Source organism: Equus quagga, chromosome 1 (genome assembly GCF_021613505.1).
Source record: "Equus quagga isolate Etosha38 chromosome 1, UCLA_HA_Equagga_1.0, whole genome shotgun sequence".
Lineage (NCBI taxonomy): Eukaryota > Metazoa > Chordata > Mammalia > Perissodactyla > Equidae > Equus > Equus quagga.
In genome coordinates this window covers 88,626,999-88,652,478 of record NC_060267.1, presented here as the reverse complement: position 1 = coordinate 88,652,478, position 25,480 = coordinate 88,626,999, and the positions used below count along the sequence as shown (strand labels likewise).

At 50.9% G+C, this 25,480-nt stretch overlaps 2 protein-coding genes and 1 non-coding gene across 7 annotated transcripts in view; 2 read left to right on the top strand and 1 right to left on the bottom strand.

Annotated features, from left to right (window-relative positions):
• The window catches only part of LRSAM1 (leucine rich repeat and sterile alpha motif containing 1), a 40,737-nt gene extending 19,143 nt beyond the window's left edge, over positions 1-21,594 (bottom strand). For 2 of the 5 annotated variants that reach the window (XM_046656409.1, XM_046656439.1), the window contains exons 1-15: positions 21,543-21,594; positions 21,004-21,218; positions 19,291-19,394; positions 18,835-18,891; positions 18,251-18,295; positions 17,079-17,156; positions 15,628-15,696; positions 13,870-13,954; positions 12,715-12,836; positions 6,792-6,882; positions 4,295-4,425; positions 2,254-2,283; positions 1,694-1,816; positions 1,250-1,389; positions 244-288 (exon numbers count right to left, since the gene is read on the bottom strand). In XM_046656409.1, the coding sequence (XP_046512365.1) occupies positions 244-288; positions 1,250-1,389; positions 1,694-1,816; positions 2,254-2,283; positions 4,295-4,425; positions 6,792-6,882; positions 12,715-12,836; positions 13,870-13,954; positions 15,628-15,696; positions 17,079-17,156; positions 18,251-18,295; positions 18,835-18,891; positions 19,291-19,362 (1,088 nt within the window). In that variant the 5' untranslated portion in view covers positions 19,363-19,394; positions 21,004-21,218; positions 21,543-21,594. Of the gene's footprint in view, positions 1-243; positions 289-1,249; positions 1,390-1,693; positions 1,817-2,253; positions 2,284-4,294; positions 4,426-6,791; positions 6,883-12,714; positions 12,837-13,869; positions 13,955-15,627; positions 15,697-17,029; positions 17,159-18,250; positions 18,296-18,834; positions 18,892-19,290; positions 19,395-21,003; positions 21,219-21,512 lie in introns of those variants that run through there. The other 3 variants (XM_046656419.1, XM_046656428.1, XM_046656449.1) reach the window with 3 other exon arrangements.
• Positions 21,595-21,662: 68 nt separating this feature from the next.
• On the top strand, positions 21,663-25,422 carry RPL12 (ribosomal protein L12). The gene is made up of 7 exons (XM_046656524.1): positions 21,663-21,818; positions 22,400-22,473; positions 23,526-23,624; positions 23,937-24,018; positions 24,613-24,699; positions 25,089-25,201; positions 25,371-25,422. Exons 1-7 carry the CDS (start codon positions 21,782-21,784, stop codon positions 25,374-25,376), a joined length of 498 nt encoding a protein of 165 aa, XP_046512480.1. The 5' UTR covers positions 21,663-21,781; the 3' UTR covers positions 25,377-25,422.
• Positions 24,412-24,539, top strand: LOC124231333 (small nucleolar RNA SNORA65). The gene has a single exon (XR_006886494.1). It is a non-coding gene; the product is annotated as a small nucleolar RNA SNORA65 (small nucleolar RNA).
• Positions 25,423-25,480: the final 58 nt, after the last annotated feature.

Genomic DNA, 25,480 nt, shown 5'->3' with positions numbered 1-25,480 from the left:
TTTTTCTAATTTTTTATACTAGGAATATAGTTGGACGTTACACATACATTCTTACGTCTCTGAATTTTTCTCAGGAGTGTAAATGTGTTTTAAAAAAATTGAAGGCAGTGATTCTTTTTAATTCAAAGCCTTAGGAAAACTTTCTGGTATAATCCTTGAGAATCACAAGATCTTCTCTCCCCAAAGCAACTCCCCCTCCCGGAAGGAAGGCACTGTCCAGATATGCTAGAACAGAAGACTTACCTTTCATTCTCCAGTGACTTTAGAATCTCGGAACTTTTCTTTTGCCTGTGGAGAAAACCATGAAAGGTCCCTGCGGTCGTCCCCAGCAGGGCTGTTTCCAACAGGACCGCTCGCCCCTCACCGCGTTGGCTGTGCACAGGCGGCTTAGTAGCCAAGCTGGGAGTGTCTGAGCTCTGCCACTTAGAGGCGCTGTGTTCTCAGGCCAGTTACTCAACCACGCCAAGTCCCAGTTCCTCATCTGTGAAACGGGCCTAATAATAATAAAAAACCTTCACAGAGTATTTGTAAAGAGTGAGTGAGAAAATATGCATAAAGTGCTTGGCACGTGAGAAGCACCCAACAGATGGCAGCTTTCCTGGCAGCCCTGGTGGGGAGAGCACGCTGTCCATGGTGGGCCTGCCGACTCACTCAGGCCTGTGTAACTGCTGGACGATGGAGGAGCCAGCCACGCAGAGGACAGAAAAAAGGAAGCCTGAAAGCAACGGGAGATACAGCTAAAGCTTGTTTCTGGAATCTTTCCACAAGGGAGCCCCTGATGAGCCTTCCTCAGGCTTCTTGAGACCTCTGTCTGGCCCCCTTTCTCCTAAGCCCCATCAAGACCTGATCCTAGCAGCTCCTACCTTGGACAAGACTTGTTAAGGTAAATCTCACTACAGGGTGAATGGTTGACCTCAGTGCAATAGGTTACCTGGAACCCAAAATACTGGAGCAGGATGTGATCTCGACTGTCTTGTTAAACCCACTCATTTTACAGAGGAGAAACCTTGGAGTCCATAGGTCCAATCAGGGGCAGTCCCATGACAAGAAACAAACCTGGTCATGCCCAGATCAGATTCTTTGCTCTTGACATTGGTGCAAGCTGCAGCACCAAGATTGGATTCTAACGATGGAAACCTTGGGGAGGAGTAGGGACCGTGAGGGAGAAATGGACCCCCATCCCGGGCTGCTTGAAGGGTATCACTGTGAAGGTCTTCAGGTCTAGGGGCCAGGAGGCCAGGAGCCTGACCTCTGATTCTCCTGCAGGAGTTTCTGGATCCGGTTGGAGATGTTCTGCTCCGTCTGCTTCAGTTGCTCCTGTAGCCGCTGACGCTCTGCGTCAAGGTAGCGCTGGCGCTCACTCAGGCCCTGCTCCAGCCGAGACTGCTCCTGCGGCAGGACAGGAGGAGGTCCTGAGTGGCTGGGGCCCCCTCAGATCCCAGAGGGCAGTGAGGGACCCTGAGCTGTGGTCAGGAGACCTGGTTCCCGTCCTCATCCAGCCCTTTCTGTGTGACCTGGGATCAGGTTCTTCCTCGCCGGGCCTCAGGGCGTCCAGTGCACAGAAGGAGGCTGCACTAGGGGTTCTGTAAGGGGCCCCAGTCCCGGAGGATGCAACTGAGACAGCTTACTCGCACCGCCCTTGGTCCGAGTCCGGAGGCCTGGCAGGCCGGACCCCACTTGGCCACTCACACACCTCCTTGACCGTCTGGAGTATCTCGTCCTTCTGACTGCTGCTCTGCTGAAGGAGCTGGGCATGCTCTCGCTGCCCGAGTTCCAGGCGCCGCTCAAACTCGAGTTTCTCCAGCATCTTCTGTTCCTGCAAGAATGCAGATCCTAGTGACTGCAGGCACAGGTCCTGTGGGCATTAGGACATGGGAGCAGGATGAATCCACACCCCAACTCTGGACAGTGCGGGCTGCAGGTCTCAACGCTGAGCACCACATTCCCCATGCTCGGGCTCCACCAGCCCAGGGCCCACCTGTAATAAAACAGGCTGCTCACTGGCCAGGCTGGAGGTTTGGAGCCTGGGGTTGGGCTCACCCTCTCTCAGCCTGTCCTCTCATCTGTCAAATGGAGATACCCTGCCACCCACTGAGGCTGCACGAGGACGTGGTGAGGCGACGTAAGTAAGAGGAAAGCACCACTTTACCCTCTAATTTAGAAGCAGGAAGACCTTGTTTCCTCACATCTTTTATAATAGCTGAGATCTTTAACAAGAAGAAAAGTGACAGAGGAGAAAAGGCATTTTCTTACCTTCCTCTTCTCATAGTCTGAGAATCTATTCTGGGGGGAGAAAAGACAGTGGTCAAGAGAAGGTGGGCAGCAGCGCTTCTCACTGGCCCGTGGACCAGAATCACCGGGACTGCCTGACGCCATTCAGACTCCCAGGCCCATCCCAGGGGACAGCACCAGAACGGTGGGGTGGGTGGGGATGACGGAGATGAGGGGGATGGGGAATTTGGGGATCGGGGCCCCTGACGCTTCCAGAGGACACCAGGGCTGAGAACCCCTGGGCATGGCACCACAGCAAGGTCTTTGAGATGTATACAGGACCTAGAAGGCCTGGTATGCCATCACCCCCCAAATTCTCTCACGCCCCTTTGTCATCAAACCCCCTCTCACCCCCAGTCATTGGCGATTACTGTTTTCTTACATGTTTATTTTGAACCTTTTTAGACATAAAAATGGAAGTACGCTATATCCATTGTGTCCTGCAACTTGTCTTTTCCACTTGTCTATATGTCCTGTGACCCAGGTCTGAAGAGACCTATCTCACGGTGTGGATATGACACTGCTGGTTCAGTCTCTTCACACTTACTGCACACCACAAATAAGGCTGCAGTGAACATCACTGTAAAGGTCTCTTTGTGCAAGTGTTTCCCTGGGGTAGGTACCGAGAAGCGGAACTCCTGGATCGTGAACTACGTCCGTTAAATCTTCCGACAAATATTATCAAGTTATCTCCACGGCGGGGACACCAATTTCCACCCCCGAGAGCAATTTACGCAGCCACCTGTTTCCCCACGCTCTGGCCAACAGAAATGATCAAAGCAAAATTTATGTCAATCTGAGGGGGAAAATGATATTTCATTGTCTTAATTTACCTGTCTCTGATTACTAGCAAAGCTGGGTATTTTTTCATGTTTATTGATCATCTGTACTGTTTTATTCTGTAAAACACCTGTTGATATATCTTTGGTCGATTTTTTTTATTGAGATAGTTTTCTGCTTCATATTGATCTGAAAGAGTTCTTTCCATATTTAGTCTGCTAATCCTTCTTCAAAAACGTATGTTGCAAATTCTTTCCGAGAGTATAAATTGGCACAATTCTCCTGGATAGTAATCTCCTCCCTCTCTAATTCCCAGGAGCTGTCAGGAGGAATACAAAACTACGAAAGCGTTCACAGCAGCCCTGACAGCAGGGGAGCGTGTCCTCAGGGACCCAGAGGTGAAGAAGAGTTACAGCAACATATGAAGCCAAACCCACAGCAGCTGGTGCTCCCCGTGCCGCCTGGTGTCGCCCTCTGCCCCCCAGCCACAGGGTTTGTGAGCCTCTGGTGTGGGAGCAGAGGGTGGAGCCAGAGGCGGCTTCTGTCCGGCTCCAATATCAGGTGCACCCCGGCTAATGTGGCAAACCCTTGCCGAGCTTCCTCCTCCATGCCCGTCCTAAGCTAGATCACAGCCAGGTATCTGGGAGGGCCAGCCCGTTGCTGATGCTGACACACGTGCCTGCCTGACACCTTCACTAGACGGAGAGCATGACAGGCGTCCTGTACTGTGAGTGGCATGGAGGCAAGAAGTATTTGTTGAGAGACAACCATGAACAGTACAGACACAACCCCACTATCACGAAGCTCCATCCAGCAGGGGAGACAGACATTAAACAAATCATTTCCCATATAATTCTTCATTTAGTTTAGAGCTGTGATAAGTGCTCCCAAGGAAATGCTCTAGAACACAAAACAGGAGCGCTGACCTGGGCTGGTGTGTCAGGGACGTGCTGTTTAAACTCAGAACTGTAGGACGAGACTGAGTTAGCAGGAGAAGGAGAGTGGGGAGAATTCCAGACAGAGGGAGCCACATGTGCAAAGACCCCAAGGGATTCAGGGAACAGAGGGGCGCCTGGTGCAGCTGGTCTGGTGAGCTGGTGAGGTGGCTTCAAGCGCGTCTAAGCACCTGGGTCTAAATGGAGGTGAATTCTAGTCTCACAGACGAATCCAGGGGCTGAAGCTCTAAACATCCCCCTGGTGCCCCTCCCCCCACCCCACATGCCAGCAGGCAGGTGTGCCTTACCTGCCACTCGACCTCCTCCCTGGAGAATCTGTCCGTGGGCCCGTCGGGACTGTCCCGGGAGTTCTCGGCTCCATCTTGCTCCAGGACTGGCAGCAGGTACTGAGAAGGCGGGTAATATTCCAGCCCTGACTCTGCAAGAGATAGACACCAGCTGACCAGGAGGGAGGAGACAGCCTGGGCACCCAGAGCACCCAGCTCCTGCTGGCCTTGCCTCGCTCCATCCTCGCCAGCATCCCCTCCCACCGGGCTCAGGCCACTGCTCCCCTCTGCCCTAGACTGGGCCCTCCACGGTGCTCACCAGTCCTAACACCTGGGCCTGGAATGGGGCAAGCGCTCAATGAGCGTCAGCTGAGCGAATAAATGGGCAGCCACCTGCCTCTTAACCACCCAAGTCAGAATGAGGTGAGGGAAAAAACCTGAGACTCGTAGAGAAGCTTTACCCATAATTTCCTGTGTGTGAGACCCTGGGCGAGACGCCTGCCTTCTCTGGCCCTGCATGGTTTCCTCCCGTGTTATGCGAAAGGGTTCAAACCCTTTACCCATTTTCTATTGGGTTGTTTGCCTTTTCCTTGCTGATTTGTAGGAGCTCTTTACACACTGCAGCTAATAACCTGGGTCTATAACACGTGTTGCAACGATCTTCCTCCAGGTGGTAACCTGTCTTTTTAACTTTGATGATGGTGTCCTTTTGAGGTAAGGAAGTTTTAGATTTTAATGTAGTCAAAGTTATCTCCTTCCTCCCCTTGGGAAGGATATAAATAGGCAATTCACAAGAAATACTAAAAATGGGCAGTAGACATATGAAAAAGTGTTCAAATAATCAAGGAAATGACATCAAATAATGATAGGCTCTCGTTTACCCATCAGATTAGCAGACTTTTTAGGATAATACCAAGGGTTAGCCAGGCTGTGGAAAGATAAAAGGTCCTCTCGAACACTCCTCAGGGAAATGCAAACTGGGGTAAGGTCTTCAGAGGGCAACAGAGGACTTGTCTGCTTTCACCTGCCAACCCCACCGTTGCCTGCCCCGTAGGAACACACTGAGCCAGAGAGGCATGGGTTAAAATGTTCACGACAGAGGGAAACTGGAAATAACCCCATGTTCAAAACAAGGGGATGGCTACGTAAGCGATGGGCTCCAGCATGTGGAATACCACACAGCAGTTTACAATGAGGCAGGTCTGTAAGCTACGAGACAGGAAGAGACCCCAGACCTATTCCCGAGTGAAAAGAGCAAGGCACAGAGCCACGTAGTATGATATCTTTTGTGGGTTTTTTCTTCATGTTTTTAAAAGAGCAAAACCTAAAATTTTACATGCATACGTACACCAACTAAACAGTTTAAATAAATTGAAGGATTATTTGTTAAGCTGTGTAGTCAGTATACACATGTTCACTGCTTTATTCTTTCTACCTCTTGTAAACTTAAATATATCATAATTTAAGAATCTTTATAAAGAAAATAGAGCCAGCCCTGATGGCCTAGTGGTTAAAGTTCGGCGCTCTCACTGCTTTGGTGGGCTGGGTTTGTTTCCTGGTCTCAGAACCACATCACCCATCTGTCAGTTGCCATCCTGTGGTGGCAGCTCACATGGAAGAACCAGAAGGACTTACAGCTGGAATACACAACCATGCCCTGGGGCTTTGGGGAGACAACAAAAAAAACAAGGAAGATTGGTAGCACATGTTAGCTCAGGGCAAATCTTTTTCTACAGGAAAAGAAAAGAAATGGTTTGGTCCAGCTCCACCATTGGCTGGGTACACGTTAGAATCACCTGTTGCTCAAAGGTGGCTCTGGTAGATGTGTGGCTTGGTCAGGTGTCATGTGACATATGTGTAACTCTTTATTTCTTCTCCTCCCAAAGCCCCAGTTCGTGGTCAGATATCCTAGTTGTCAGTCCTTCTAGTTCGTCTACGTGAGCCGCTGCCACAGCGTGGCAACTGACAGGCAGGTGGTGTGGTTCCCAGATCGGGAAACAAACCTGGGCCACTGAAGCAGTGAGGGCACCAAACTTTAACCACTAGGCCATCAGGGCTGGCTCACGCGTAACTTTTTTTTAACTGAAGTATTGCATGCATCTGGCAAAGAGCACAAAATCTTCACCTACAGCTTGATGAATGTTTAAGAGTGAGCCCTTCCCACTCCCCAACCCCTCCAGGCCCTTCGACATGCACCTCCTTCTGCCAGGAACATCCTCCTGGCTTTCCTAGGCCCTAATCATCCCTCAGGTTTCAGCCGAGCCAGTTTCTCAGACAGGCCTTCCTCGAGCCCCCTAAATCAGATGTGCTGTCATACCCTCTCGTAGCCACAATCAGTAATTCTATTTCCTTGTGGGATAATCTGTTTTGCCTGTTTCTCCTGCCAGACCTGGAGCCCCGAGCACACAGGGACTGCGCCCTCCTCTGTCTCTGCTGTCCCCCAGCCTGGGCTGGCACGGGGCCGTCGCTGGGGCCACGTGTGCTCCCTGAGCAAAGGAGGCAGGCTGTCTGGCTTTACCTTTGCAGAGGAACTGCTGAATGGCCTCAGTGCCGGCGCTGCACACCTCCTGTGGGGGGTAAACCATGGACGAGGCGTCGAGGCTCAGAGTCTGCAGACACAAGGGGATCCCTCTTTATATGCGTCGTTCACTTCACCGCTCAACACCACCAGAAACCACCCGGTTTAGTTAGTAACTGGTGTGTTTACTGTCTCCTCTGCCCAGCAGGGAAGCCTTATCTGTCTCGTCCCTGCTGCGTTCCCGGCACCCAGAATGCTGACGAGCATGTAGCAAGCACTTGACTAATGTTTTTGCATAAATACGTGAATGAGTGAAAAAAAGGAAGTAGTAGGACAACATATGGAAGAAGACTCTATTTTTGTTAAAAAAAAAAATATATACTCACATTAGCATATTTATAGAAAAAATTTGGAAGAACATACATCAAACTCACAGTGGGTTTCCTCTAAAGCATAGATTCTGGGGTACTTTCTACATGAAATGTTTTTAATACTGGAATTTTTCTAACATTACCCAGTATGATTTTCTAAGTAAGAAAAAAACGTTTATAGGAGCACACACGCATATGCTTACAGGTTTATGAAGCCCAGGAAACAGGCCCTTAGGCCCGCGCAGCCACCCACCGAGCTGTCCACAGCCACGGTGTGGTTTTTTTTAACCCAGTCCTCCTCCTGCCGTCCTCTCACTTCCCATAGGCCTTCTGATCCCGCTGGGTGCTGGCATGTTACCCACGGCCCCTTCAGGAACTGATATGCTCTATGCCTGGAACAGACAGGCCTCAGGGGCCAGGGGAGGCCTGGAGCAGAGACAGCGCCTGGGAAGTCATCCAGCGGGAACAGCAGCTCAGACACCTCTCCCCAGCCATGGCCGGCACACTGCAGTGGGGAGCCCGCTCTGGAGCAGAGGAACTGACTGACTGTGGTTCAGGGGTCCAAGAGCAGAAAGCCCCATCCTGGGGGGCCAAATCTAAAGGAAATTAACGCCGCATGGGTGATATTAGTCACCGACAGTACAGAGTGGTGTCTTAAGAGCACGGATGCTGGGGCTGCACCGCCCAGTTTGGTGGCCGTGAGCCACACGTGGTTGTTTAAGTTTAAATTTTAGTTGATTAAAATTAAAAAGAATTTAAAGCTCAGTTCCACAGTTGCACCAGCCACATTTCAAGTGCTCAATAGCTGCAGGTGGCCAGTGGCAGGTGTAACCGGACGGCACAGGTTACAGAGCACTTCCATTACTGGCAGGAGGAGCAGTGGGGGGACAACATTGAGCTGAGTCACAGAGCCCTGGTTTCAGACTCCAGCTCGTCCTGTTCCAGCTGTGTGCCCTCAAACAGGTCACTGGACTTCCCCAAGCTGCAGCTCCCTCAGACTTAAACAGGCATGACAGTACCGAGCTGGCAGGCTGTCCGATGAGTGATATAAGATAGCATGTGAAAAAGACCTTGGCCTTAACCAAGAATGGCTGTGGTTACTGTCTCATCCTGAAAGCAGTTTTGTCGAGGGCTGGCCCAGTTGCGTAGTGGTTGGGTTTGCAGGCTCTGTTTTGGCAGAGTTCGGATCCTGGGGACAGACCTACACACCACTCGTCAAGCCATGCTGTGGCAGCGTCCCACGTACTAAGTGGAGGAAGATTGGCACAGATGTTAGTTAGCTCAGGGCCAATCTTCCTCACACACACACACACACATACATACACACACACACACACACACACACAAGGAATATAAGGCAAGAAAAAGAAATCAAAGTGATCCAAATTGGAAAGGAAGAAGTGAAACTGTCACTATTTGCAGATGACATGATTTTATATAGAGAAAACCCGAAAGAATCCACCAAAAAACTTTTATAAATAATAAATGAATATGGTAAAGTTTCAGGATACAAAATCAACATACAAAAATCAGTTGCACTTCTATACACTAACAACGAAGTAGCAGAAAGACAAATTAAGAATACAATTCCATGTACAATTGCAACAAAAAGAATAAAATACTTAGGAATAAACTTAACCAAAGAGGTGAAAGACGTGTACACTGAAAACTATAAAACATTGTTGAAAGAAACTGAAGAAGACACAAAGAAGTGGAAAGATATTCCGTGCTCTTGGATTGGAATAATTAACATAGTTAAAATGTCCATACTTTCTAAAGCAATCTAGAGATTTAATGCAATCCCTGTCAAAGTTCTAATGACTTTTTTCACAGAAATAGAACAAAGAATCCTAAAATTTACATGGAACAACAAAAGACCCCGAATAGCCAAAGGAATCCTGAGAAAAAAGAACAAAGCTGGAGGCGTCACACTCCTTGATTTCAAAACATACTACAAAGCTACAGTAACCAAAACAGCAGCACAAAAACAGACACACAGATCAATGGAACAGAATCAAGAGCCCAGAAATAAACTCACATATCTATGGACAGCTAATTTTTGACAAGGGAGCCAAGAATATACAATGGAGAAAGTCTCTTCAACAAATGGTGTTGGGAAAACTGGACAGCCACATGCAAAAGAATGAAAATAGACCGTTATCTTACACCGCATACAAAAATTAACTCAAAATGGATTAAAGACTTGACTGTAAGACCTGAAACCATAAAAATTATAGAAGAAAACATAGGCAGCACACTCTTTGACATCAGTCTTAACAGCATATTTTCAAGTACCATGTCTGATCAGGCAAGGGAAACAATAGAAAAAATAAACAAATGGGACTACATTAAACTAAAAATCTTCTGCACAGCAAAGGAAACCATCAACAAAATGAAAAGACAGCCTAACAATTGGGAGAAGATATTTGCAAACCATATATCTGATAACAGGTTAATATCCAAAATTTATAAAGAACTCATACATTTCAACAACAAAACTAACAAGCCAATTAATAAATGGGCATAATGAACATTTTTCCAAAGAAGATATACAGATGGCCAACAGGCACACGAAAAGATGTTGAACGTCACTAATTATTAGGGAAATGCAAATCAAAACTACAGTGAGATATCACCTCGAGCCTGTAAGAATGGCTATAATTAACAAGACAAAAAACAACAAATGTTGGAGAGGATGTGGAGAAAAGGGAACTCTCATACACTGCTGGTGGGGGTGCAAACTGGTGCAGCCACTATGGAAAACAGTATGGCGATTCCTCAGAAGAGTAAGACCAGATCTACCATATGATCCAGCTATTCCACTGCTTGGTATTTATCCAAAGAACATGAAAACACGAATGCATAAAGATATATGCACCCCTATGTTCATTGCAGCATTACTCACAATGGCCAAGACTTGGAAGCAGCCTAGGTACCCATCAAGGGATGAACAGATAAAGAAGATGTGGTATATATACACAATGGAATATTACTCAGCCATAAAAAAGATGAAATCTTGCCATTTGCGACAACATGGATGGACCTTGAGGGTATTATGCTAAGCAAAATAAGTCAGAGGGAGAAAGTCAAATACTGTATGATTGCACTCATAAATAGAAGGAAAAACAACAATAAACACACACATAGAGACAGAGGTTGGACTGGCGGTTACCAGAGGGAAAGCAGGGAGGGAGGAGGACGAAAGAGGCTACTAGGCACATGTGTGTGGTGATGGATGGTAATTAGTCTTTGGGTGGCGAACATGATGTCATTTACACGGAAACAGAAGCATAAAGATGTACACCTGAAACTTACATAATGTTATAAACCAATGTTACTTCAATAAAAATAAATAAAATGCAGATTCCGGGGACCCACACTAGACCTACAGAATCAATGTCTGGGAGTGGAACCCAGATGCTCTGGCTTTAAATCTCTTGTACCAGTACTATAGGTGTTTTTTTTTTTTTTTTTTTGGAGGAAGATCAGCCCTGAGCTAACATCTGCTGCCAATCCTCTTTTTGCTGAGGAAGACTGGCCCTGAGCTAACATCCGTGCCCATCTTCCTCTACTTTTTTTTTATATGTGGGACGCCTGCCACAGCATGGCTTGATGAGCGGTGCCACGTCCGCACCCGGGATCCAAATCAGTGGACCCCGGACCGCCGAGGTGGAATGGAACATAGGAACTTAACCGCTGCGCAAGGGGCTGGCCCCCACCAGTATCATAATTAATTGCACCCTCTTTCACTCTTGGAAGTGGCTCAGTTCAGATAATAAATTATTTGCTCAACCTAAAAGGAAAAAAATAATTAAATTTAAAAAAAGAATATAAAAGGAATCACTCCCAGACTCTTGCCGTCTTTGATTAGCAGCAGAATCAGAAACAGGGCTCTGAGCTGTGCTGTCCAATACGGCAGCCGCTAAGCACATGTGGCTATGTAAACATTAATTAAAATTCAATTAAGTTAAACATGTAGTTTCTTAGTCACACTAGCCACATTGCAAGTGCTTTATTCAGACAGCAGAGTCATCGAACATTTCCATCATCACAGAAAGTTCTATGGGCCAGCACAGAGAATAACCACGTGTTGGCCTGTCTCTCCAGCGTGCCCAGGGAGAGGAGCTGACCATCCTGTCCTTTCTCCAGCTGGCCATCATGGCAGGAGGGATCAGCCGCTGGGGTCAGCCAACCTCCCTTTGCCGTCTCCACGCTCACCCACCCACTTCTGATACAGACACTGATGCTCAGCCGTCTGGCTTAGGTAATTCACTGATGGCCCATCAGAGGATCCTGGGATGCTTGGCCAGGCCGTGTGTCATCGTGAATGGACTAATCCCTGCTCCAGAGGGCCAAGCTGCATGGAGGTGAGGAGCATAGGCCCTCGATTCAGACTGCCTGGTTTTCAATCCCATCTCTGCTATTGCTAGCTGTGTGGCCCTTGGGCCAGCTCCTTAAACTGTCCAAGCCTCAGTTTCTTGCTCTGCAAAGGGAAACTACAGTATTTGCCTCACAGGATTTTGGTGAGGATTCAGGGAACTGATGCAGGTTGGGTACCCAGCCTTGGTGAATACCAGAGAGATGTGAGCCGTCTTGTCATCGTGACTCAAAAAGCCCACCTTCCCTGGGTGAGTCACCTTGTGTCAGTGTCCGTTAGGGGCTGAACAGCGCTCACCCCCGAAATATGTACGTTGAAGTCCTAACCTCCAGTACCTCCCGATGTCACTGTGTTTAGATATAGGGTCAATAAAGAGGTAATCAAGTTCAAAATGAAGTCACCTGCCTTGGCCCTCATCCAATATGACAGGTGTCATCATAAGAGAGAGAGTAGATTAGGACACAGACATGCACAGAGGCACAGGAAGAAGACGGCCATTGACACGCCAAGGAGAGGCCTCAGAAGAAACCAACCCTGCCAACACCTCGACCTTGGACTTCTGGCCTCCAGAACTGTGAGGAAATAAATCTCTGTTGTTGAAGCCCCCTGGTCCGTGGTAGTTTTTTTATGGCAGCCCTGGGAAACCGGCACAGTGTCCCGGGAAGCGCTCGCCCTCCCCTCCCTGCCACCACCTGCTCTGACGAAACAGCTTCTGCAGCTCCAAGCTGAGGCCACTGCCTCCCTCACAGCCCTCTGGGCTCTTCGTGACCCGGACCCTCCGGGTACAGCAACTTCCGACCACGTCAGATCCCCCACTCCTCCCTTAACACACCCTGCCTTTCCTGGTCGGGTTCCCTCCCCCGGGCATGCTCCTGCTGTCCACGTCTACTTCTCCAAGGCTTATTCCTCTCAAGGTCTGGCTCAAATACCACGTCTTTCATAGTGTTAACCCCATCAGGATTCAGCCTTCTCTCTTCACTCTAGAAATGTTTTTCTGGCCTCCATTATGGCAGCAAAAGTCACACAATTACAACTGTTCACACATCGGTGTCTCTCTGAGCTTCTAAGGACCATGCCTCGACATCTCTGTGGCCAAGACAGGCATTCAGGAATGACGGAGGGAGGAGCTGGGCAGGCCGGAGAGGACCCCAGGTGGGAACGGCTCCCCACTTACCTCCAGGGTTCGAACATGCGCCAGCATCTGTGGCAATCTCTGAATCTCGTTTTCGCTGATGTCGAGAGTTCGTAAGCTTCGAAGTTCCCCCAGCGTGTCTGGAAGCTCCTTCAGCTTGTTGTCTGGAGAGATCCCAAAGGAAGAGCTCAACACCCCGAAGCCCCTTCCCCAGCTCCCTGCCTGACACCTGTCAGGACTCGGCGGGGAGGTGGGTGCCTCACTGTGACCCTCGGGCATGGGCATGGGCCTGGCCCTGGAACCTGAGGCTCCATGAGGAAGAACACGACGGTGGAGTTTCAGCGACCTGGGTGCAAGTTCCCACTGCACGACTTGCTGCATGAGTGACTCGGAAAACTGACTTTACTTTCCCAGGCCACAGTTTCCTCGTCTGTAAAATGAGGATACTATTTGGCCTCAGAGGAATATTGAGGGATTCAATGAGATAAAAAATCCTCAGCACAGTGCCTATCACAAAGTAAGCGATCAATTAATGGGGTACCATTATTTTTATCACTATTTACATGCTATCAATGGGTAAACTGAGGCATTCTCTGTAGAAAGTGCTTAAAGACAATAAGAAATGAAAGACACGAGGGTCTGGTGAGGCAAGTACTCCTGACGCGTTAGAATCTTGGCTCTGTCACTATCGCACTGGGCGGTCTTGAGGAAGTCACTGCTCTCGGAGCCTCGTTTTCCTTATCTGTAAATTGGAGGTAGCACCTCTTCCCTCTCCCTTCCTCAGGGACTTGTCGTGAGGCTCGCTGCACCTGCACCGCCGAATCTGGAAGGCTATTCATCGAGTGTGAAGCGCTGCTCAGAACAGCGGCTGTGGCTCCTGAAACCCTCTCGCCCAGTCAGTCCACTACTCGTTACTAGAACCACAAACGACTGAGTCCCGGGGGCCTTGCTGTCAACATCGTCTGCTCTCCTCCCTACAAGGCCCTGGCTCTGAGAGTCCCAGGAACCCTCCGGATGCCCTGTCTCTGGTTACCATAGAGACAGACCGACCTAACAGCAAGTCAGTCCAGTTTACAGTGACACCAGGACTGGCTGCCCTCACACTCAGTGTCTCCCACCAGGAGCACCCTATGGATGCTGGCTGGGACGGCCCAGAGCTGACATAGAATCACATGGACAGGGTGTCCTGGCCCCTACCTTTCACGTTGAGGGTCTGGAGCTGAGTCAGGTTCCCAATGGAACGTGGGAGATACGTCAGTTGATTCCTTTCCACGTTCAACACCTAAGACAGAGGAGAAAATGACACGAGAACCCATGGACAGATCACAGTGTCCACCCCTGCTTCAGAGCAGGCATCATCTGGCGCCGTGCACACACCCTTCTCTCCCTGACAGCCGGGTGAGGGAGGTGTAGGCCGTTACGATCCCATCTCAGAGATGAGAAAACCCAGGCGCAGAGTGGTGACGCCATGTGCCCAGGAGAGCAAAGCCAGACCTTGAACTTGGTTCTCGCGGAGGTTCTATCATTTACACAGACCACAAAATGCCCAATAATTGCCCCACAACCAGGGGGGGAGCAAGAAGGGCACTAACAGCTTCAGAGATCCGGGTGAGGCAGCACTTGATAAGGCTCTAGTCAGCCCAGTGTTAGAAGGAAAACAAGCTGCAACAAGGCAGTGGGATCTGCCCAAGGCCTCAAGGTCAGCAGCTGGTGCTGCCGGGATGCGAACCTGGGCTTGCTCGATTTCGAAGGCTGTGCTCCCTCCGGGGTGTGGCAGATGACTACTTGATGAACCAAAGGACGCTTATGGAGTTATTGTCTGGCATCCAAAAGTTATCAAACAGTGCATGCAACAATTCTATGAAAATACAAAAAAGTCCCAAAAGATCCTACACCAAGTATTCATTTGTGGATCTAGGTGGTGGCAATTACTACTATCCTGCCACATGTTCTCTTCCGGACCTTGGTCAAGTTAGTCATCCCTCTAAACCTCAGTTTACTCTTCTGTGAAATGCAATGACATCACCCACATTGTAGGTCTGTTCACTCAAATCATCTTAGTCTCCTCTATGTGCGAGGCAGTGTGTGAGGCGAGGGCACTGTCCTCCCAGGATTACGTTTCAGTAGGGGAGGCAGTCATGCCAGAAAACGCTTCCTTAGTAATTACAGACTGCAATTAGTGCCCTCAGGGAAATAAGCCAGGGTGAGACTGAGGCGAGCGAGGGGTCCACTTTGACAGGGAGGATACTCTGGGACATTTGGGCTAAGAGATGAAGGATGAGTCACCCAGGTGGAAGGAACAGCCACGTGGAGAGGCCCTGCTGGGGGTGGGCACAGAAGGCCAGAAGGGTTTTAGGAGCTGACTGCAGGGAGCAAAGGGGAGAGGGCAGAGGAGGCTGGACAGACAGGAGGGCCCACCCTATAGGGTCTGATGGGGCCCAGCGAAAAGAAGGGATTTCAACCGAAGTGACAAGGAAAGTTGCTTCTTCTCTATAAAAAGAGGACCCTCCCAACACCTGCCTCACAGAGACGCCACGAGGACTCCATAAATAACGCAAGGAAAATGCTTAGCTCCACACTGGCCCGCAGGGAACACTCAGGAAAAGCAGGGGCTATGGTGACGAGAATTAGAAGTGAGACGGTGAGTCAGAGCGCTGAAGTCATCATTTCTAACAGGTACTCTCGCAGGGCGTTCTGTTTCCATAAAGTCATGGAAGCTCATGCTGAAATCCCACACGGCACACACCAAAAATATGGTAGAAAAAGGCCCACAGCCCAGACTGCAAGGGCGAGGGCGGCACTGGGGTCTGAAGAGCCGAGGGGCCAAGTGGGGGTGGGGGTGTTGGCACCAAGTGCAGCCCTGGCTACAGCACGACTAGAACATTCTAGGCCTGTGTGGCTGCAATTTTTCACTTAGGTGATCAGAGGTGGGTTTTCTGTTTCCTGCAGCCATACCTGGAGGGACGTCAGCTGTCCTATGTCATCAGGAAGGGCTGTCAGCTGATTATCGTGAAGATCCAGAACCTGTGGAAGGAAGACAGATTCGCGTCTAAGTCACCAACTTCAGGCTCCAGAAAGGCGAGAACGTGCCAGGGGCCCCCTCGTCTCTGGGGCTGGAACAAAGAGCATCCAGCCCTTCCTTGCCAACTAAATGATCATTCAGCTCATTTCCTCTTTCAAAACATTATACCATTTCACCCTCTTATTTATCGAATATTTATTCTTAACTGTTGAGTGAAAAAAAGTATACTATAAAACAGTATGCATAAATATTCACGTTAAGAAAGAAAACTCGCCAGGGTACAAATATACATTTGCATAGAAAAAAAGACTACCAAATATGCAATAAAATACTGGTAGTGGTTCTCTGGAGTGTGAAATTTATACATTTTCCTTTTCATCTTTAAGTGTATTTGCTAATTTTTTTAAACAATGGAAATGATCAAAAAAGGCATGAGAGGGGCCGGCCCGGTGGCGCAGTGGTTAAGTGTGCACGTTCTGCTTCGGCAGCCCGGGGTTCGCCAGTTCAGATCCCGGGTGTGGACATGGCACGGCTTGGCAAGCCATGCTGTGGCAGGCATTCCACATATAAAGTAGAGGAAGATGGGCACGGATGTTAGCTCAGGGCCAATCTTCCTCAGCAAACAGAGGAGGATTGGTAGATATTAGCTCAGGCCTAATCTTCCTCGGAAAAAAAAAAAAGGCATGAGCTAGATATATGCATACATATGTATATGTAACATATATGAAATATACATAAACATAACAAATACTTTTAAATGTTATTCTTTCTGACTACAAAAATAATGGATGTTGGACTAGAACAATAGAGAGAAGTAAAAATTATCCCCAACCCCACAAACCAGAGCTAACCATGAAAACCACTCTGCTGCCTATGTGACTGGTCTTTCTTCTCTTAGTGTGTACACCCACTGTCACAGCTCACGTTCACGGGGAACAATCCTGGGGTCACACCTCACGTCTCCTGTGAATACATCCCAGTCCCTGTCCTGGAGGAGCGGACAGTCAGGAGAGAGTCGCCTCGGATCACAGGGCCCTTGCACACTGACCACACGCCGCACGGCGTCCCTCCTCTTCCTGTTTAGGACCATCGGTTTCCCTGCTCTCCGCCGGCTCACTTGCCAGTAGTTTATGGTTTGTCTTTCCATCTATCGGGTAAGCTCCCTGATGGCAGGACCTGTGGCTGGTTCTCTTTGTAACCCCACCCCATGCACAGCACGTGGAAGGGGCCCAATAAACTATGCTGATCAAAGCCCAGACTGACTACTATGTTAGGGCCACCTGGCATAAACTTTATTAGAGGAGACACGAAGGGAGTGAGAATGCTTGGCTGCACCTGGAACGGCATGCAGAGTGCCCAGCGCCTGGGGGCAGGGCCCCAGTACCTTGATGGTTGCGAGACTCAGGAGGCTGCAGGATTTAGGAAGCAGGGAAGTGAGGTGATTTGTGTGGACAATCAACACCTGTGTGGAAAAGATTTGCGGCAGGTTCGGTTGAAGAAGAGCAGCAGGGTGGAGGGGCTGGGGGCAGGGCAGCCAGGTCAGCACGGGATGCTCAGTGGCTCGCCCAGCCCAGCCTTCTCTGCTCTCTGCGCCCCCAGATGCTACAACTGGGGGGGGGGGGGGCGCGGTGCAGAATCACGGGATCTCCGAACGTGGAATCAGATGACCTTAAAATCTGGAATTTCAAGGGTGAAAGGGACCTTAGGGGCCTAATTCTACCTTCCATCCTGAGAAGAGGTCCCTGTGCAGCTGTCCTGATCTTAACTGTCCTCAGCTTCAGCATCTCTATGTGGAAAGGAGAATAATAAAGTACCTGCTTCTAAGGGCTGCCAAGCTGATGAGCAAGCTAAAGGACCAAAAGCACTCAGCCCGGGGCTGGCACGTGGTCCAGTGTTCAGTCCAGGTCACCTACTGCTATTTTTGTTAGGCATCCCCTGCATGGATACTTCCGATGTCAAAGAGCTCACTACTCTGTTGGTATGGAACACACTTTACCTACCTTCATTTAGATAATTCATTTGGAATACTCTTACCCACCTGCATTCAGGGCTGCAATGCCTTTCTGAAAAATCATTCATTCTACTCTTAATCTCTTCCGGGTGATGAGAATGAAATGAGTGCAACTTTTATTATTAATAACAATGAGGTTATTCAGTGTTTACTGTGTGGCAGACATTACATGCTGTGCATTTTTATCTCTATCACTATTTATCTGTCTACCTACCTACCCACCTATCTGTCACTCATTTAGTTCTCACAACACCTTTTTAAGAGCAGAACTATGAATGTCTTCGTTTCATAGATGAAGAAACTGAGATGTAAGAGTTTAAGGAAGTTGCCCAAGTCATGAGTGGCACAGCCAGGATGTGACCCAGGGCCTTCTGATGCTAAAGCCAGCTTTCCCAACTGTGAAAACACGGGCTGCAGGCTGAAAGGGTGAGAATCAGACAGGAGGGAGATGTCTGTGCTAGCAACACAGCTCCTAAAAGTCCCACCCGATTTTAAACAAGCAATCATGCAATAAGCAATGCTCTGAAAATGAAGACCCGTCTCACCTTCTTTTGTAGAACTTTGCATGTTGCAAAAACTCCAAATGGAATCTAAGATAAGATAAAGAAGAGTTAGTGCCTTCTCTCTGGCCAGTTTTTGATTTGCTTTCTGAGTGCCCCTCACGTGAGGGAGAGATGGGGCAGAAGATGAACCGGTGCAAAAAGCTCCTGCGGAGAACAGCGCTAAGCTCAGGGGAAGAGCTGGTGAGGGATGTCAGCCTGCCTTCGATTAGCTGGCAGGAGAGTGCCCTGGCCGGCCCTGGCCCACCTAGTCCGTCATCACCATGAATTCTCTATCAGGGGCAAAAGATAGATCTTTGGTGCTTTGCAGAGTCTGAGGAACCCCAGACTCTCCCAGTGCCCTGGGAATCTGTGGGTACGTTTTCTAGACTCCGTGACTCTTGAAGACTATGTTGAGACCAAAAGATCATCTCGATTATTTTGGACGAGAGTGAAACCGAAGGAAACATCTCTTGGCTAGTGCTTCTGGCCTCTTTGGAGCCCAGGTCCACATGTGTCTTTCTTAGTGACACGTGATCCCAGAAGAAAGGACAGATCAAATTCACAGCCAGAACACCACCCCAGTTTACCTCTGAGAGCTCACATTTAGAAATGTCAAGAATGTCATCTGCCCCAGCTTCTTTTGCCTAAGGATAAAAAGAAAAAATAAAAAAAAGTGTTCAAACAAAACATTGTAACAAAACAAAAAGTGGACAAACCAGGCAAAGAAACATAGAATTAAGGAGCTGCAAGGGACCACAGACACCACCTGGTTCAACTAGTCCGTTTTGCAGGGAGACCAAGTATCCCTGCTTTAAATAAGGCCTGAGGTCCAGCAGAGAAGAGCAAACGGACAAGTAATGACAAGTATGTCTACGGGGGGAAAGTGAAGGCACTCCTGAGCACTTGACGGGGGCCTGAGTCAGAGATTTCCTCTGGGGATGGGGGAACAGATGGGAGGGAGCATGCCTTGTCTGGGGTCGGCGTGGAGCCCTGTTTCATGGGGCAGAGGCAAAGACAGGGACGGAAAACCCATTCTCCCTCACCAGACACATCTGGTACTCCAGGCGTTTCCGAGCCTCCTCACTGGGTTTCCGCTTCCGGAAGAAGAGCGGCATCCTTCCTTTTTCCCGGGGCAATCTTCACAACACTAGGGCACAGGAGAGAAGTGAGGGCCTGCGGAATCTGTCACAGCCCCCAACACCCAGAACAGGAAGCACAGTAACACAGAACTTGCAGCTGAACTGCTGGACTATAAGTTCCTTGAGGGCAGGGGCTGCGTCCAACTTGACCATCAATCTGCGCCCTGAGTCCGGCACAGCAGGTGTTTGATACTCTTTGTTCTCTGCTGACTAAACAATAGGCAGCAGGTGTGGTGGAAGGAGCACAATGGCAAGCGAGGTGACCTGGCTTCCGGCCCACATTTGCCACTGGCCCACTGTGAGACCCTGGCATACCCTTTCCCATCCTGGGCCCCCATCTCTCCTCCACGTTAGACAAGGGGGTTGACCTGGAGAAGTTTCCTAGGGTCCTTTCCAAGGATGCTCTTGAGAACTCTAACAGCCTCAGCTGATGAATCACTTCCAGCCCCTGAAGCACTGTCAGAGTGGCATCAGCAAACCAAACCCGGCAGAGCGCCAGCCGGCCAGGACCTTGGGGAGCTCAATTACGTCATAACCAAAGCGATCACTGAGTTAATTAAAAATTCAAAAGCCATCCTCAGGCACCTTACCACTCTCACAGCTATTATTCCATTTGATTCTCACCACAGCCCTGTTTAGAGTGATGAAACTGATGCTTCTCAAGTTCAGAGATCTGCTTATATAGCCTGGGTTGTAACAAAACCAGTCTGAAACTCTGCTCTCTCGAGTCCTGATCCTGTGAAGTTTGCCCCCAACTCCCTGGTGCTCAAACACCTCAGCAAACACACAGTACGCTGTCCTGAACGCAGAGGCCAGGTGCTGACTGCCTGTCCGGTATCTGCGAATATCAGAGCTTGATAAGGGACGTGGATGGGTCAGGAAGCAATCCTCCAGGGAAGCTTCTGGTCAACAGCACAGGCCTTGGGATGAAATAGAACTAAGCTTGAATCCCATATCTGCCACCCGCCAACCACGTCACCTTGGTTCAGCTCTCTGAGCCTCAGTTTCCTCATCTGTAAAGTGTGGACGAGTAATAATGTTACCAACACCTGGTTCTATGAGGATCCAGTGATTTCATATATGTAAAGCCACAGCACAGTACCTGGCACCTAACGAGTGCTCAATAAATGTTAGCCACATAGCACCACACATCTACTCGAGTTTAAGGAGGCAGGGGGAAGAGGGCTAGGGAGGAGACGCTATTGACACACGCCCAGTCCTCAGGGGGAGGGGTGGAGATCACAACTCTCCGCCCACAGGGGCACAAGCCATCTGGGGAGCCGGCCAAGCCTGCAGAGCTGGCTCAGGCCCCTCTGGTCACCTCACCTGCCTGCAGGGATGGGGAAGAATCTGAAAACAGCCCTCCTCCATCCCTCCCTGATGACCAGCTCTTACCCTGCTGCTCGCCAATGACTAACCCTCCCTCACCCCCTCCCCAAAGTCCAGCCCTCCCCACCTCCTTCCCAACGGCGGTGCCCCCTCCATCCCTCCCAGAAGATCAGCTCTTCCCAACCTGCTTCCCGAGGCCCATCCCTCATCCATCCCCTCCCCCGACGTCCAGCCCAGTCGAGGAGAACCACACCCATCCTCCCCTGGCAGGACTGGGCAATGCCCGACCTGGCTTTGTAGGTGGACAGGTCCCCGACGAGCGTCCCCTCGGGTGGACCTGAAGGCAGGCCGATCACTCGTAGGGCTTGGTCATGGACGCGGGGTCGCAGACCACCCGGCACGGCCCCCGCGGAGCCCGAGTCTGGTCTCCAAACGCAGGAGCTGGGGACCGAAACTCAGGATCTCAGAAAGTCATGCAGCCCAGAATGACGAAGTCCGAGACTCTGAGAACGGCAGAATCTCAGAATTAAGAGTTGAACCAGATTGAGAGCCAAATAAAACTGTTTCGATATCTACAGCGCTTGCAACACTACGGAGTGAGAAGGGGGCCCGGGTCGCTGTGGTCCCGGGGTCTTAGAATCGGGGTGCGGAACCCTCACAGGAGGGGCGGGGCTCTGGGATTGAGTGAGAGGGACCACGGGTGACCCTCAAGATAAGGGAGAATGGGGAACGGCGGGGCATACGATGTCGAGAGCACCCTTCTCTTCTCTGCCTCCCCGGGGATAAACGCCACGAACCCCACTTCCGAAGCCCTGGTCACAGCTCACCGCAGCGCTGGCTTCTCCAGCCGACAGCCTCCGGCGCCTGCCCACAAGCAACATGGCGGGCAGGGCGTCCCGGGGAGGCTGGGCGGAGACGGCGGTTCTCGCGAGAGCCGCGCTTTCCTGTCTATATCAGGTCCCAGGGAAAGGCCTGCCGGTCTTTCAGCTCGGCTCGGAGGAGGCTAAGGTGCAACTCTCTTCGGTCGTCCCGAATCCGGGTTCATCCGACACCAGACGCCTCCACCATGCCGCCCAAGTTCGACCCCAACGAGATCAAAGTCGGTGCGTGCTCTCGATGTGGCCGGGGCTGCGGGATGTGGCCTCCCTCCGCGCCGCCTGTCGGGCCTGCGGCCCTCGCGCAATGGCCTGTCCCACGTTTTCGGGCTTTCGGGCCGCTGCCTCCTAAAGGCCTCCCCGGCGCTGCGTCCAGGGCGCTGGGGGGTCCTGGGCGAGGCTCTTGCCTTTCCGGGCCTCAGCTTCCCCCCGTGTACGTGGGGAGGGAGGACCGGACGACCCACGGCGGCTTTGCAGCCCGCACGCCCTAGGGTAAGGTTTGTTTCCGGCGCTTCTCCCGCGAGGCTGGGCTGGGCTGGCGGCCCGGGCAGTCACAACCGAGCCAAAGGCCGCCGCTGTCCCACGTGGCGCCGCGGGCGGTCTGCGCCCGGGGAGGCGGCGGCTCGCCGGCTGGGGGGGCGGGGGTGCATGTGTGGGGCCTGGTCCGCTTCGCTCCCCGCTCCCCGCCGAGGCTCTCGGTGCTCTTCCGAGAAGAGGCAGGAGGGCGCGTGGCGGGCCCCGGAGGGATGCGGGCAGGGCCGCGGCTCGGGGCTCCCTGTGCAGGGGCGCTGACTTTTCTTTTCTTCCAGTGTACCTGAGGTGCACCGGTGGGGAGGTCGGTGCCACGTCTGCCCTGGCCCCCAAGATCGGCCCCCTGGGTCTGGTAAGTCGGCGTCGGGGCGGGGTGGGGGGTCGTTTATGAACCCGGGTGAGGAGAGCACAGAGAATCCCGGGCTCGTGCAGACAGCGTGCCCGAGGCGCCGGTGGCGGGGAGGGATGCCGTCCCCGACCAGGCCTGAGCGCGGAGGTGGCGCCAGGCGCCGTGAAAGCGTTAGACGTGCGGAGAGAACCTGCTCCCTTGAAGCCGGAGCTTCCTCTCCGACGCCTCTTACCTGCTGCCATCGTATTTGAGGGAGGGCTGGAGGAGGCCACGGGGGAGGGTTTGGAAGTAGAGAGGGTTAGTGACGCTGGCGGCCTACTTGGCCTTGCCTGGTCGGGGAAGCGGACCTGTCGCTGTTGGGAGGGTGACACGGGTCGTGGGTGAAGATTCTGGGGAAGCTTCCAGTGGCTCGTGAAGAGCTCTGCTCTCCGTCTCCTGGTTAATGTGACCGGCATGCCCCCTGACCAGCCTTATTGACAGGCCTCCCCCCTTCCATTTTATGTCATGAGGCCTCTCCTCCTTGGACAGCGGTCTCCTGTCCCAAACCTCTCCTTGCTTAGTTTCCCTTGCCAGTCTTGCCGCTCTTCTGGGCCCTTAGCTCAGCTGGCACTCGCTGGACGTCTCCGGAGCCTTTAGGCTGGTGGTCACTAGGGAGCTGTAAAGGAGCCCATCCCCACAGGTGAACTCGTGTTGGTCTCACACAGGAACCCAGTATCTTTAAGGTTCCCCATGTAACTGGAATATAAGTGGTTGAAAGTCCCTACGTTACCACCTAGGTCCTTATGAGAAGGTAGGCAGCTAAGGGACTTGGCCCCTTGTGGCCTTGAGCCTGTGGCTTAGAGCCCTGGACATTCTTGACCCCCAGCTTCATTTTCCCAATTTACACTGTGGTGACAGTCACAACTTGAGCCGATAGGTGCAGTTCTGTGCTGCTGACGGCTTCTCTGTGCCAGATAAAGAAAGTTTGGGATCCTGCCAAGTGAGAAGGATTGGGCAGATTTTCGGGCTCTGGTTCGATTTAGGCACAATGTGATTCCATTCATTTATTTCTACAGTCTCCAAAAAAGGTGGGCGATGACATCGCCAAGGCAACTGGTGATTGGAAGGGTCTGAGGATCACTGTGAAACTGACGATCCAGAACCGACAGGCTCAGGTACTTGGTTCAGGGGGATGGGGGCAGAGGTAGCAACGCCCTGGGATTCCTGGGGGTAGATCTTTGCTCCTGTAGGCAAGGCTTTCTGGAGAGCGTGCAAAGATATGGGTTCAAATGTTAGCTCTGTCAGTTGTGTGAGATTGAGCAAATCACTTAGTCCTCCTCAGGCAGGATGTGTTTTCGACTGAAAATTCGTTGAAAGTATAGCAAACCTGGTGTCTGGCCTGTGGTCTCAGGCGAGGTGCACAGTTGTATGGATCGTGTTCTTGGAGGGTGGGGTAGGGTTTACTCATACTGGAATCTCTTGTGCAGATTGAGGTGGTACCTTCTGCCTCTGCCCTGATCATCAAAGCACTCAAGGAACCACCAAGAGACCGAAAGAAGCAGAAAAACAGTGAGTGGCCTTTTGCCTGGTAATCTGAGTGGTGGTGTCTACCCAGGGTTTGATCCTTTGCTGCACGTTTTCCCTTTAATGAAACGTAGGGATGGCATGGGCATTCGATGTTAAGCTGTGACCACGCCAGGAGCCACTAAGAAGTGTCATGTGGGTCTCTAGGATCCCTGGTGTGGGGCTGGTCCCACTCACAGCACACAGGAGGGCTATATAGTAGGCAGGGGGAAGCAACTGAGAATGATGACCAGGAATCGGGAGAGGCCACTGGTGAGCTGTGAGCTGGATGACACCCAGCAGCTCAACTAACCTTAGTAAGGGAAGCTTGTCTCTTCCCATCTCTGAAACAGTCTCTTCCACGTAAGGTTGGCAAAGATTTGGTTTGGCCCCTAGCCACCCGCCACTGCACCTGACCAGTTCTCTTGGCTGGTGCAATCCAGTGGTGAGCTGATAGTAAACCCCAGCTTAGGAAACAGGGTTGTTCTTCATGTGGATGACTCTGTGCCGAAAGCATGGGAACAGCCTGGAAACAGGGAGCATGTGATGTGGGCTGCTCCAGCCTCGGCTGGTGACAAAGCTTTTTGCTGTTTTCTGCAGTAAAGCACAGTGGAAACATCACCTTTGATGAGATTGTCAACATTGCTCGACAGATGCGGCACCGGTCATTGGCCAGAGAACTCTCTGGTAAGAGTGGGATGACAGGGAACCGCCTTAATTGTGATGTGGGGTGTGTTTTCACTGAGCAGTAGTGGTTTCCCACTTGAAGGGGACTTTACTCTGTAAGACCCAAAATGAGGGTGCCATGTCTTCTGGGTTTGAAAGAATGGTTTGAGATTGTGTGAGGGTGTGGGCTGGATGTGTTTCCTCTGGGTGTTGAGGGGCCCATGGAGACTGCATTCAGAGCCTAGAGAACTGAATGGGGCTCTGAATTTGGAGCAGGGATGTTAGGTTATTCCTGGTGTGCTGTAAAATAGGGGTATTCCTCTCCTCGCCTGCCATGAAACTCCACTGCTTGTGAGGATTGTGAGGGACTCACTGACAGCCCCTCGGATAATGCCATCTTTTTTTCATAGGAACCATTAAAGAGATCCTGGGGACTGCCCAGTCTGTGGGCTGCAACGTTGATGGTCGCCACCCTCATGATGTCATCGATGACATCAACAATGGTGCTGTGGAATGCCCAGCTGTAAGTGGCTTCTACATCAGTTTTGTTTGTTTAAAATCAAGGCAAAAGCTGGAGGGAAACTAACATTTTCATGGAGATAAGCTAGAAAGTTCTAGAAATGGTCAGTAGTGGGGTCAGATGATAAGGATTTCTAGTCCCGTTACTGATGTCTCTTTTTTCTTTCCCACAGAGTTAAGACTTGGTGAGGACAGTACTTCAATAAAGGATCACCTGACAACCAATGGGCTTTTGGATGTGGCCTCTTCCTTGGAGGAGCTAGCTCCTTTGTGGTCAAATGGT

Coding starts and splice junctions, on each gene's coding strand:
- RPL12 (XM_046656524.1), top strand. CDS start 21,782: ATGCCGCCCAAGTTCGACCCCAACGAGATCAAAGTCG. Junction 21,819..22,399: donor CCCCAACGAGATCAAAGTCG/GTGCGTGCTCTC, acceptor CTTTTCTTCCAG/TGTACCTGAGGTGCACCGGT. Junction 23,625..23,936: donor TCCAGAACCGACAGGCTCAG/GTACTTGGTTCA, acceptor TCTCTTGTGCAG/ATTGAGGTGGTACCTTCTGC.